The following is a 10,672-nucleotide window of genomic DNA, read 5'->3' on the forward strand; positions in this document are numbered from 1 at the left end:
TCAACCGACGGTAAGAAGAGCACACTTTTTACAAGAAAGACTGCTACTTTCAACCTAAACCGCAGTGACTCTGTGTCGTTTCCAAAACTGTCTAAAAACCAGAAAGACCAGGCTGTTTCTTGGAACAAACTTGGAGCAAAGCATAAACGATATCCATGCGTTTGTCTCCAGTAGATTAGACTACTGTAACGGCCTGCTCACTGGCCTCTCCAAACGAGCTGTAAAACAGCTGCAGTACATCCAGAACGCTGCTGCTCGGGTCCTGACTAGAACCAGGAAGTACCATCACATTAGTCCTGTTCTCAGGTCTCTGCACTGGCTCATGTGGCTCAGAGAATAGACTTTAAAGCAGCTCTGCTTGTGTACAAGTCTCTCCATGGCCTAGCACCAAAGTACATCTTGGATATGTTAGTGCCATATGAACCATCTCGGACTCTGAGGACCTCAGGGACCGGCCTCCTGCTGGTGCCCAGAGTCAGGACAAAACATGGGGAATCTGCGTTTCAGTTTTATGCAGCTAAAATCTGGAACAGTCTTCCTGAAGATGTGAGACAGGCTTCTACTCTGACAATGTTCAAATCTAAGCTAAAAACAGTTTTGTTTAGCTGCGCATATGACTGAAGGGATTTTTTCTTTGCACTCTTCTCTTTTGTTTGTGATTTTATTAGTTTAGAAAATCAGTTGGATTGATAATTTTTAATTTAGTTAATTTTATTGTAGTTAATTTTTATCTTTGCACTCTTCTCTTTTGTTTGTGATTTTATTAGTTTAGAAAATGAGTTGGATTGATAATTTTTAATTTAGTTAATTTTTTTGTATTTCTGTAATTTCTTTGTGATTTGAATCCATTTTTCCTGCTGTGTGAAGCACTTTGAATTGCCTTGTGTATGAAATGTGCTCTACAAATAAACTTGCCTTGCCTTGCCTTTAATTAAGTCCGAGTAATAATGAACCATTTTCCTGTATTTTTCTGTAGTTTAAACTTTTTTTTTTCTTTAACAGTGTACCCGATACTGTCTGTTTTAATGGCTGATGGTTGTCATTAAGCAGCCACAAAGCAAAAATGACATTGTTCATTGTGCATTTGAGACGCCGCCCCTTAGATCAGTTGAACACAATTATAGTAATAAAGACAAAGACCAACCCTCTGGTGCAGTCTTGGAGGCCGAGGGCTTCTTGCAGACATAAGGCAGTTTAGTGTCGCATGAGTCAACTTCGTAGCTCTGATTGGAGTTCAGGACGCCACAGTCTGAGTCGAGGATTGTAGAAGTGGGCGGCATCCCTGTCAATGTCACGCACGCAGAAACAAAAACACAAAAATGAATCACCCGGCCATCTGTGAAACACTTCCAGATCCTTCGCAGTTGTTCAATAAGCGGGTTTAAGAAGCTTATTGAAGAAGGCTGCTTGAAAATTGATAGTCAAGATGCTAAACTTGGGAATAAAATTGGTAAATGCTGCACAAACAACTCAAATACAAAAAATATTCAATAACTCCTGACCAGACATGAGCTAAATCACAAAATAAATCAAAAGTAGTAGTTAAAAAGGTCATATTAAAAGGTGCACAGTGCAACTTTTCTGGAGAGGTCTATTTGTCATTGCTTTGCTGAGAATGCAGAAAACAATTTTTGTATTTCTTTAATCAATCAACAAATACTAAACTATGGCTGAATCTAATCTGGTCGAGTCCTGGTTAAGATCTGATTTGGTCTGACTTATGCAAGGGCTGAGTTTGATTTGACAAAGGCCTGTGTGAGGTTTTCTGATTCTTCTCATCCGGTGTCTAATTTTGATTCCATTTTTGAGTTTCTGTGTAATTTTTTTAATAAGAACCAAAACTTAAGTCCCTAAAATGGCTCCATGTCACATCAGACTGCACTTTTCATTAAAACAAAGGGAATATGATTATATTTAAGACCAATTGGCTAATCTGGTGCCGTTTATAATGTCACTTCCTGGTTTGACATAGTAAGAAGTAATTACCAAGTTACCAAGCAACCAGCCTGTAAATGTGGGCCAAAGTTCATTTAAATCATGCAATATTTATGATTTTATAAATAATTACACATGTTTGTTAAATGATTGTTTAAACCGTCATAAAATGGTGTACGTTGTGAGCAAATTGTCTCTGCATTTTTGGTGGAATGGTGCTTTTTGATGACATCACCGAGGTGGAGCTATTCTGTTGTAGAAGTCAGCTCTACTTCCTGTAATTAGCAACTTTCAAATGTCCAATTTTCTTCACAAACTGCTGCTTGACTGATGAAAAAGTATGATAACGTCATCATTAGAAAAACGTGAGAACCTGTCAATGGGCTTTAAGAACCACGGAGCTAAACCGTGAAAACATCCTCTTTGTGACAGTGCACAGCCATCAAATCAATCCTCAGATGCAAGGATTTATATCACTTTCCTTTAAGAGATGTTAAAGCCTTATTCAGCAACGCCAACAAAGCCTTTCTGTGACAAATGAATGGCACCAACAGTATCCTTTACACAGGAAACATTTGCTCAAAACAGCAGCGGAGGAAGTGAGTTTTGGTTAACAAGAGGTATTAAGTGGTGCAATTTATAGATGTGCAAAAGCCCACAAGACTGTCAGGAAGCAATGACAGTTTGTGCTCTCTAAACTGTTACAATTTCCTCTACACGACAGTTCGACATAAAATAATCAGACACATGCTACAGGTGCATTATACTTTTAAACAACCATATGCACACAATCAATTATTTCTTTTCATATATCATTTTATTTTATGCGTTGCAAATGTTGCCTTATTCTAATACATATTTTTTCTCCTGTTTGAATATGTGTCTGATTAAGGCTCACCTGTTTCCCAGCGGACGAGGGACAGAGGGGAGCCGTCCGACCACTGCCAGCCCTGAGCCGGGTCCAGCTGATGGAGGCCGATCCACATCCGCTCGGGCATCCTGCCAAGGCCGGCCGACACTGCACCAAAACAGAGACACGTGACCATGGAGTTTGACGTGCACATGACAGGTCAGACAGCACATTTCCATACGATTTTACAAAAACAGTTTGCCTAATTTTCCCAATTTGACCATCTTGGTGACGTTTATATTGTTACTTCCTGGTTGGACACGAGCAGCAGATTTGACATAGAGGTGATTCCACAGCTGTTACTTAGCAACTATACAGTAAACAAGGTCCAAAATCCATATAAATTACACAACAGTTATGATTTGACAAATGAAAATACATAAAACCTTTATTTTGATGATTGAAATGTTTAAACTGTCAGAAAAAATGTGTCAGCTGTGTGTGGGATGTCGCGTATTGATGACATCACAGAGGGATTCGTCCCTTTCGCTTACTTCCTGTAATTTTGTACTTTAATGTTTAGATTTGTCTTGACAAACTCCAACTTGACTGATGTAAAACTGTGATGAACATTCAGCACAGGTTCTATCCCACCAAACGAAGTAAAAATTAGAAAAACATGAGAACCTGTCATACACACTTTGAGACACATCGCTAGACTCTCTATTACAGACATGTCATGAAAGTGCTCAGGCCAAACACGCCCTATAAGTGAGATTAACTATCATGTCATAATTTTTTTTATTTTGAATGTAAATTTAGTTGTTTGTTATTTAATCTGTGGGAACAAAAGACAGTTGACGACGACGCACAGAAACGTTCCTTCGATCTACATCAATGGATACTGAAAACCAAAAGTAGACCTACGGTTTATGCCACGTACTAAAACAAAAATGCATTAGCATATGGAGGCGCTCACTGGTTTTGGAGTGTAGCTCCTCTGGTCCGGTGACGCCGAGCAGATCTCCTCCCTGACTGCGACATGAGTCCAGCGCTTGTTGCCAGGTCACAGCGGCGGCCGGGACAAACTCATAGCAGGAGTTCTCTTCTGGACCCTCGAACAGTGTCTGGCAACCCTCCTCTGTGAACCAAACATTACATCATTAAATAAAAGTGATTTATTACTAAATTAAAGTGCTACTTGTTTGTTTTTGTTCAATTATTTGTCAGAAAATACAGGATGAAATACAACTGAATAAATATTAGGAATGTAACAATAAAATCTATTGTCCATCTTGTATCATTAATATTCTGGTATTAGTTTTATAAAGAAAGAACTGTTTTTATTTTTATTTTGAATGTGCAAAGTGTAACGTCATTTTGGGGGTGGGCTTACTCGCCGTTTTGGGGAAATGCTTTGGCAAGGTTACGCACGTTCAAATCAAATTCACAATTTGAATGGACACCATTAAAAATCGCAAGGACCACAATTTTGTGCCTTAATAACAAAATATCCTGTCAAATTCTGCACAAAAAAAACACAACTGACTAAAGTTTAGATCTGTACAATACATGCAAATCTTAATCGTTTTTCAGTTCATGGGTCTATTTCAGCCTTTTTGTCAATATGCGTAAAACATAAAAAACGCAAGTCTAATTGTCAGAAAAATAACTATTAGATATATTTCCCAAATCATGCAGCCTTATCTGTATTGACAATACAGACACAATACAGATTTAAAAACAATAATAATAATAATGGTTTGGAGTAGTACCAGGTATTAGACAGTTCCCACGCCTCCAGTCCCGGTCGTAGTCGGAGGATGTGGCGCACCAGAACTGTCCCGGGGCGGAGGATTCTGGGAGACAGCCGTGATGCCACTGGTTTCTGTATTTGAAGGGAAACTCACAGGCAGCGCCGGCCGAGTTCCCGTTGGTGGTGTAGACAACTAAACACAGAGATTAACAACACGGACAGGGCGTTCAGAACGTTCAGAGTACTAAGCCAAGCAAAAGTGTTACAAAACTGTGCAGAGAGTAAAGTTACTTTTTTAAAATGAAATATGGTAGTTGGGTGTGAAAGTAGAGGCAATATTTAGTGGTTGTTCATTCAAAAGTCGCATTTTATCTTATATAACGTGTCAGTAAAGTGGGTAAAATTCTGATTAGGCTGAATACTTAATTAAATTAATACACAGTATCTGGGAAATTCAAATAAAATGAAAGGATTATGTATAGATTTAATTTAATGATTATTGTGAATGTAAACATTAACAACAGCAATCAAAATTATCTAAATTATTAAAAAGCAAGTGAGGTTAAGCAAAAACAACAGGAAAACACACAAAATGCGACACATTTAAACAGCTTTATGTAAAAAGACAAAACTACACCATCAGGAAATGTACACAAAAAAAAAAAAAAAAAAAAAAAAGACTGACCGAATAAAAATGTGAATAAACCAGTTTTGTTTTGTAACTCGGCTTCAACCATGACTCACGCCCAATCCAGGAAGTGAGTTCCGACCAAATTGAAAATGCAGTTAGCTCTGGCAGCAAATTCAATCAAATCAGAGGTACTTTCCATAGCACGAGTTTCCCCAAAAACAAAAGTAAAACTACACTTACTGTGGTAGGGCTTCTGGCAGATGCTGTCTTGTGACCCTCCTAACACCCAGGTGTCATTAAACTCGTTTTTCACAGTCACTTTTCCATCGGGCGTCGCCGAGAGTCCCTTTTGATACACAGTGTAGACCAGGCCGTTTCTGCATCGCCACCACAGGCTGGGCCCAGCGTCGCAGTCGGCCAGAGACAGCTTCTTGGAGGGGAAGTGAAAAGCCAAGCACTTGGTTGTGGACAGATGAAAGAGGCGCTCCCCCGAACCCCATTTCCACTGCTGGAGCATCTCGCCAGCGTCACAAGGGGCGAGGGTTATCTGTTCCGAGGCGTCTGCGCTGATGCATCGCCCGGACCAGGACTGCTCGATGGTGAAGGCGTCGTCATCTATGAGCACAGAGAAAGGATTACACTTCATTTCTCCCTGTGGCGCATGAAGTTGGATTAAAACATGTCCAAAATGTACTTCTACTGAGATTTATGATAAGACCTTTATTTGTCTCACCATGAGGAAATTCCAGTGTTGCAACACAGAGGAGGCACAGGAGTGGAATAATAAAAAAGGTCCTTAAAAATATACTTAAATCTGGTATAAATACATTTAAATCTAGTTTAGATGTCAAATGTAAATAATGTGGTTTGTGAAGTCATGACAAATACAGAGGGTGATATGCTGAAATATAGATAATATCATGACTGTTGTTTTGAAGATATGCGAAATGTGAACATGAAGTGTAACGTTTATAGTACAAATAGAGCTGATTTTTTTATTTATTTTTTTAAAGGGGAAGAAAAGTGATGCACTAAACCTTCAAATAAATGTATACGGTGATATTTGTGATTTTTCTGAAAATTAAACATCAACTAATAAGTTTAAAGACATGTTTTAACACATTTCTGTTATATATTTCTGGTATTATTGAGTGTCTGCGTGACGTCATCACGCAGACACTATATGTTCTTGTATTATTGAGTATTCGCCATGATTTTCCATTTAGACCGTTCCAACCGATTTCAACAAGTTATACCTCATTACGATCGCTTTCGCAGTAGTACGTGTGCTATTACTTTTGACATTTGAACAACTTGTACTTTTTGCAGAATTTTCAAAAGTATTAGTACTTTTTTCCCAGTGAAATCAATGGGGCATTATGAGTGTCTGCGTAATTCTTTAGGCTTTATTCTTTAGAATTTTGTGACGGAGTCAGTCGCGGAGAGGGAGAGGGAGAGGGAGAGAGAATGAGACACTCTAGCAATGGCTTCAGCCATTGCAAATTATCTAGTTGATGCTGTTATCGGGATACTCAAAAAATAAAAATTGTCAATATCGTCTGCTCCTCCATTATTCACATTTTTATTAACTGTGGATGTGCAATTATTTAGACTTTGGAGGAATAATTTGGGCTATTTCACGTGTTAAATCTTGTTTTATGATCAGGAAATTGAATTTAGGATTGAAAGCCCTTTTTAACAGTTCTTCAATAAAATAAAATCGAAATTGAATAGAAAATTGTCATTGATAAATAGGGAGAAAACACAAAACGACAATATTAAAGATGCTGTTTGTCAAAAATAATCCTGGTAACAGCCTTCAGTGTATTCCCTGAAATGGGGGAGGGAGTGTGTGAATGTTGCTTGTGTCTCGCCGCACTCCCCCAACGTGAACAGTGAATTATAACAACACAAGCAAAACATTGTGACTTTAGACAGAAGACAGATCAGAGCTTTATCTGGGACAGAGATTTGCTTTCTGTCCATCAGTTTGACGAAAACATAACGCAAAGAAACATCAGTGAACAAATCCACCCATATTATCATCAGCCCAACAGAAATGCGTTTAAACAATATTAGCAGAGGTTTAATTATCAGACTAATGCGAGAGGTCTGCTAAATTAAAATTCAAAAGTGCAGAATTATCACCTTTTTTTTTCATTACAGTCAATATTCAGGTTTTGCATATATCGTCTTGAGTAATAACACACGACATACTTCCTTAAAGGTGCATTATTCACATCATGTTGCTTTACCTGAACTGTTCCACGGTATGGCATTAAACCACTCTAAGTTATTCAATTACAGATGTTTTAACTGCACAAAAACACCTCATAAAACATGTTTCTTTGGACTTGCCTTGCCACAAATCTGACCCGTAACTTGACCCGGTCGCTCACCACCTGCTCGTCTCCATGGACATAGATTAGTTTAATGCCATGCTCAGGAACATTCCAGGCAAAGCAATAATAACATGTTTATGGAGACGAGCTGGGTGGCACGCCTTCCATCGGATGAAAAGTTACATAGTGCACCTTTAAAACGAGCCAATCTGATGAAAAGTTACATAGTGCACCTTTAAAACGAGCCAATCTGTCAAAGTCTGATTTCAGTCAACAAGACAATGTAACATTACGGGTAAACACATGATTTAGTTATAATAAAGTGAAAGGGAGGTGGCAAACAGAGATAGATATAAAACAAAAGCGAAGAAATAAAAGTGAAAGTGGCTGAAGAATAAGGCGTCGCAGTGAAACACAATCTGGAAACACAAAACATGTCCTTGTGCTTCAGCGTTATAGATATTCTGACACAATCATGACAAAGCTTCTGGAGGAGGGAGCAATGAGTGTGCACTTTCGCTCCGCTTCTTGTAAATAAGATGAAATAAAATCACGGAGCTGTGCGGGACGGCGCAAACGAACAAAGTCAAGTCAAAAACAAACAAACAAACAAAAAAAAAACATTGTCCTTTTTTTTGCAGGGGGGGGGATTCCGCAAATAAACAATCTTCAAAGACAAACGACACCTTCGAAAGTGCTCGGTCCTTTCTCACGCTAGCATTATGATGAGAAAATAGGGTGGATTTACTCACCGAAAGTTGAGAGCGCGTTCACCCCAAACACTGTTGTCTCCCACACAATCAACAAACAAAGACAAAAGTGTGCGGCTCTGGACATTTTCAGCGCCGTCACGACCCCCGTCCCGGCGCTGGGTAGCGGTGCATACACGGTGCGCAGTCCCGGGGCGTGGAGCTTTCAAAAATAGGTCGATCGATGACTGAACTCCAAAGCGAAAGTGATCAGATAGCAGAGCCTAAAAGCCCGAGGAGGTCCCACAGCTGTCAGCCCTCCTCCTCCTCCTCCTCCCGCGCATGCGTGTGTTTGTGTGTGTGTGTATGTGTGTGTGTGTGTGTGTGTGTGTATGTGTGTGTGTGTGTGTGTGTGTGTGTGTGTGTGGTTGTGTGTGTATGTGTGCGTGTATGTGTGTGTGTGTGTGTGTGTGTGTGTATGTGTGTGTGTGTGTGTGTATGTGTGTGTGGGTGTGTGTGTGTGTGCGTGTATGTGTGTGTGTGTGTGGGTGTGTGTGTGTGTGTGTATGTGTGTGGGTGTGTGTATGTGTGTGTGTGTGTGTGTGTGTGCGTGCGTGCGTGCGTGTGTGCGTGTGTGTGTGTGTGTGTGTGTGTGTGTGTATGTGTGTGTGTGTGTGTGTGTGACGCCGATGACGCTAGAGAGCTGTGGGGTTTTGTTGCCGTGGCAATTGTGGCGGCCATCTTGGGGTTGTGGCAAAGTGAATGATAACGCGGAAGGTCACGCAATGTCATAAAATTAATCGATTGAAGGTTTTAAAATGAGGTGTAGTTGTATATTTGTGACGCTAACACACCGAAATCTATTATCCTGCTGTTTATTCTGTCTACGTTTGGCACTGTACATAACTAAAGATAACAGTCATATGTTACTGGTTGTATTGTACATAAACATTGTAATGGACACTTGTGTTTTTCTGTTTTAATAGTTATTTTTCTTTCGTTTTCTTTTTTTAATTTATATTTTCCTACTGTACTTGAACTTTGCTTGTAACTGCCAGATTATTTCTTCTCTCTGAATTATGCAAATTTTTATTCACCCTCAAAACAATGGACGTGGTTTTCATGCACAATTACGTCTGTGTGTAAAAACTTTTCATAATTCAAAAGACAGGATATTTTGGTTGAATTAAAATGATACAATCCTACTTTTAATTATCCTGAAACCCACGGATAAAATTATTATTTATTTCCCAAACTGAACAAGATTTTCCACATTAGTAGGCCTGTGGTAGAGCAGGGGTTTCTTTGAATCTTTGTATACAATTCAGAGAGATATGATACCGGATTTTCCAGGCGAGAACGTTGGTATTAAAGTGGAAATTAAAACATAGCAATTATTCAGTATTATATAATTAATATATAAGTATTTAACAGGATTTTGTCATTAGAAAGTGCATCTCTCAGTAATCTGTATGAGCTATTGAGTCGAACGTCACAGTCAGAACATGGCTGCTGCATCTGGGTTTTGTACTTTGTTGCCATATTTGCCATAGTGATGTCTCTAGTGTTCCATTCACCAGATTGGTCAAGAGCATCAAGCGCGCGAGGCAGAGAGATAAACACTGTGCTTCCTGTTCTTTATTTCAAAATAAGAGTTGGAAAAGGGTGCTCTTCCAATTAATATCTAATCAACAAACATGCAAAGAATAGTACAATAGGAATTTAATGAAAGGTTATTTGATAAGAAGAAAGTTTAAGAGCATGCAACAACGAATGTGCCTTTTTTTTTCTAAAGGTGTGGATGAAATATTTTGCTTTATGGCCGTTACATAAAGGATATTTTTTCTTTGTGTATTTTTATTAACTTTACTTTAGATTATATATCATGGGTCTTATTATACTTCCAAACAATTGTCACCCGGTGTCACAGGTTGGCTCAGAGTTAATTTTAAGATGACTCAATATCTCCTTGAACTGTTTGTATTGGACAAAATAAAATGAAAAGCAATGAACACAGCAGTTTGGGCTTAATCATGGAATAAGTTGAATTATTAATGACATCTCATTCTTCCATTGTAACAGCTTCACTTAGTGTGCTGCATAACACAGAAAAGAGCACGATCACATTGAAATAAGAATGCAACTAAACCTTAAACTGCTGTATACAAACATACAAAACAGACTGTTGGGCATTCATTTATTGTAAAAGAAAAACAAACAAACTTAAAAACGTGCCATTTTTTATAATACTGATTCATGAACATTCATTTGCATAGATATGATCACTTTTCTTCTATTAGTGCTTCAAAATGCTTCTCCAAAATCCTTATCTTGAAATGTCTTTTCCCTGAAATGTTGTTGTTCCTCTGACGGAGAACATGTTGAATACCTCATAAATAGTACCCGGTGTATAGCTTATCTCCGTTTTACTTTATTTTCAGAAGCTTCATTAGCAACGACACAACATTA

At 38.7% G+C, this 10,672-nt stretch overlaps 1 protein-coding gene across 1 annotated transcript in view; it reads right to left on the minus strand.

Moving 5' to 3' along the window:
- ly75 (lymphocyte antigen 75) overlaps nucleotides 1-8,516 on the minus strand; it is a 29,573-nt gene extending 21,057 nt beyond the window's left edge. The window contains exons 1-6 of the mRNA XM_072465440.1: nucleotides 8,267-8,516; nucleotides 5,413-5,787; nucleotides 4,561-4,734; nucleotides 3,765-3,926; nucleotides 2,834-2,953; nucleotides 1,145-1,282 (exon numbers count right to left, since the gene is read on the minus strand). Of these exons, the coding sequence (XP_072321541.1) occupies nucleotides 1,145-1,282; nucleotides 2,834-2,953; nucleotides 3,765-3,926; nucleotides 4,561-4,734; nucleotides 5,413-5,787; nucleotides 8,267-8,351 (1,054 nt within the window). The 5' untranslated portion in view covers nucleotides 8,352-8,516. The remainder of the gene's footprint in view (nucleotides 1-1,144; nucleotides 1,283-2,833; nucleotides 2,954-3,764; nucleotides 3,927-4,560; nucleotides 4,735-5,412; nucleotides 5,788-8,266) is intronic.
- Nucleotides 8,517-10,672: the final 2,156 nt, after the last annotated feature.

This window comes from Eucyclogobius newberryi, unplaced genomic scaffold (assembly GCF_026437365.1).
Source record: "Eucyclogobius newberryi isolate DKJ021-1_F unplaced genomic scaffold, fEucNew1.0.hap1 SCAF_5, whole genome shotgun sequence".
Classification (NCBI taxonomy): domain Eukaryota; kingdom Metazoa; phylum Chordata; class Actinopteri; order Gobiiformes; family Gobiidae; genus Eucyclogobius; species Eucyclogobius newberryi.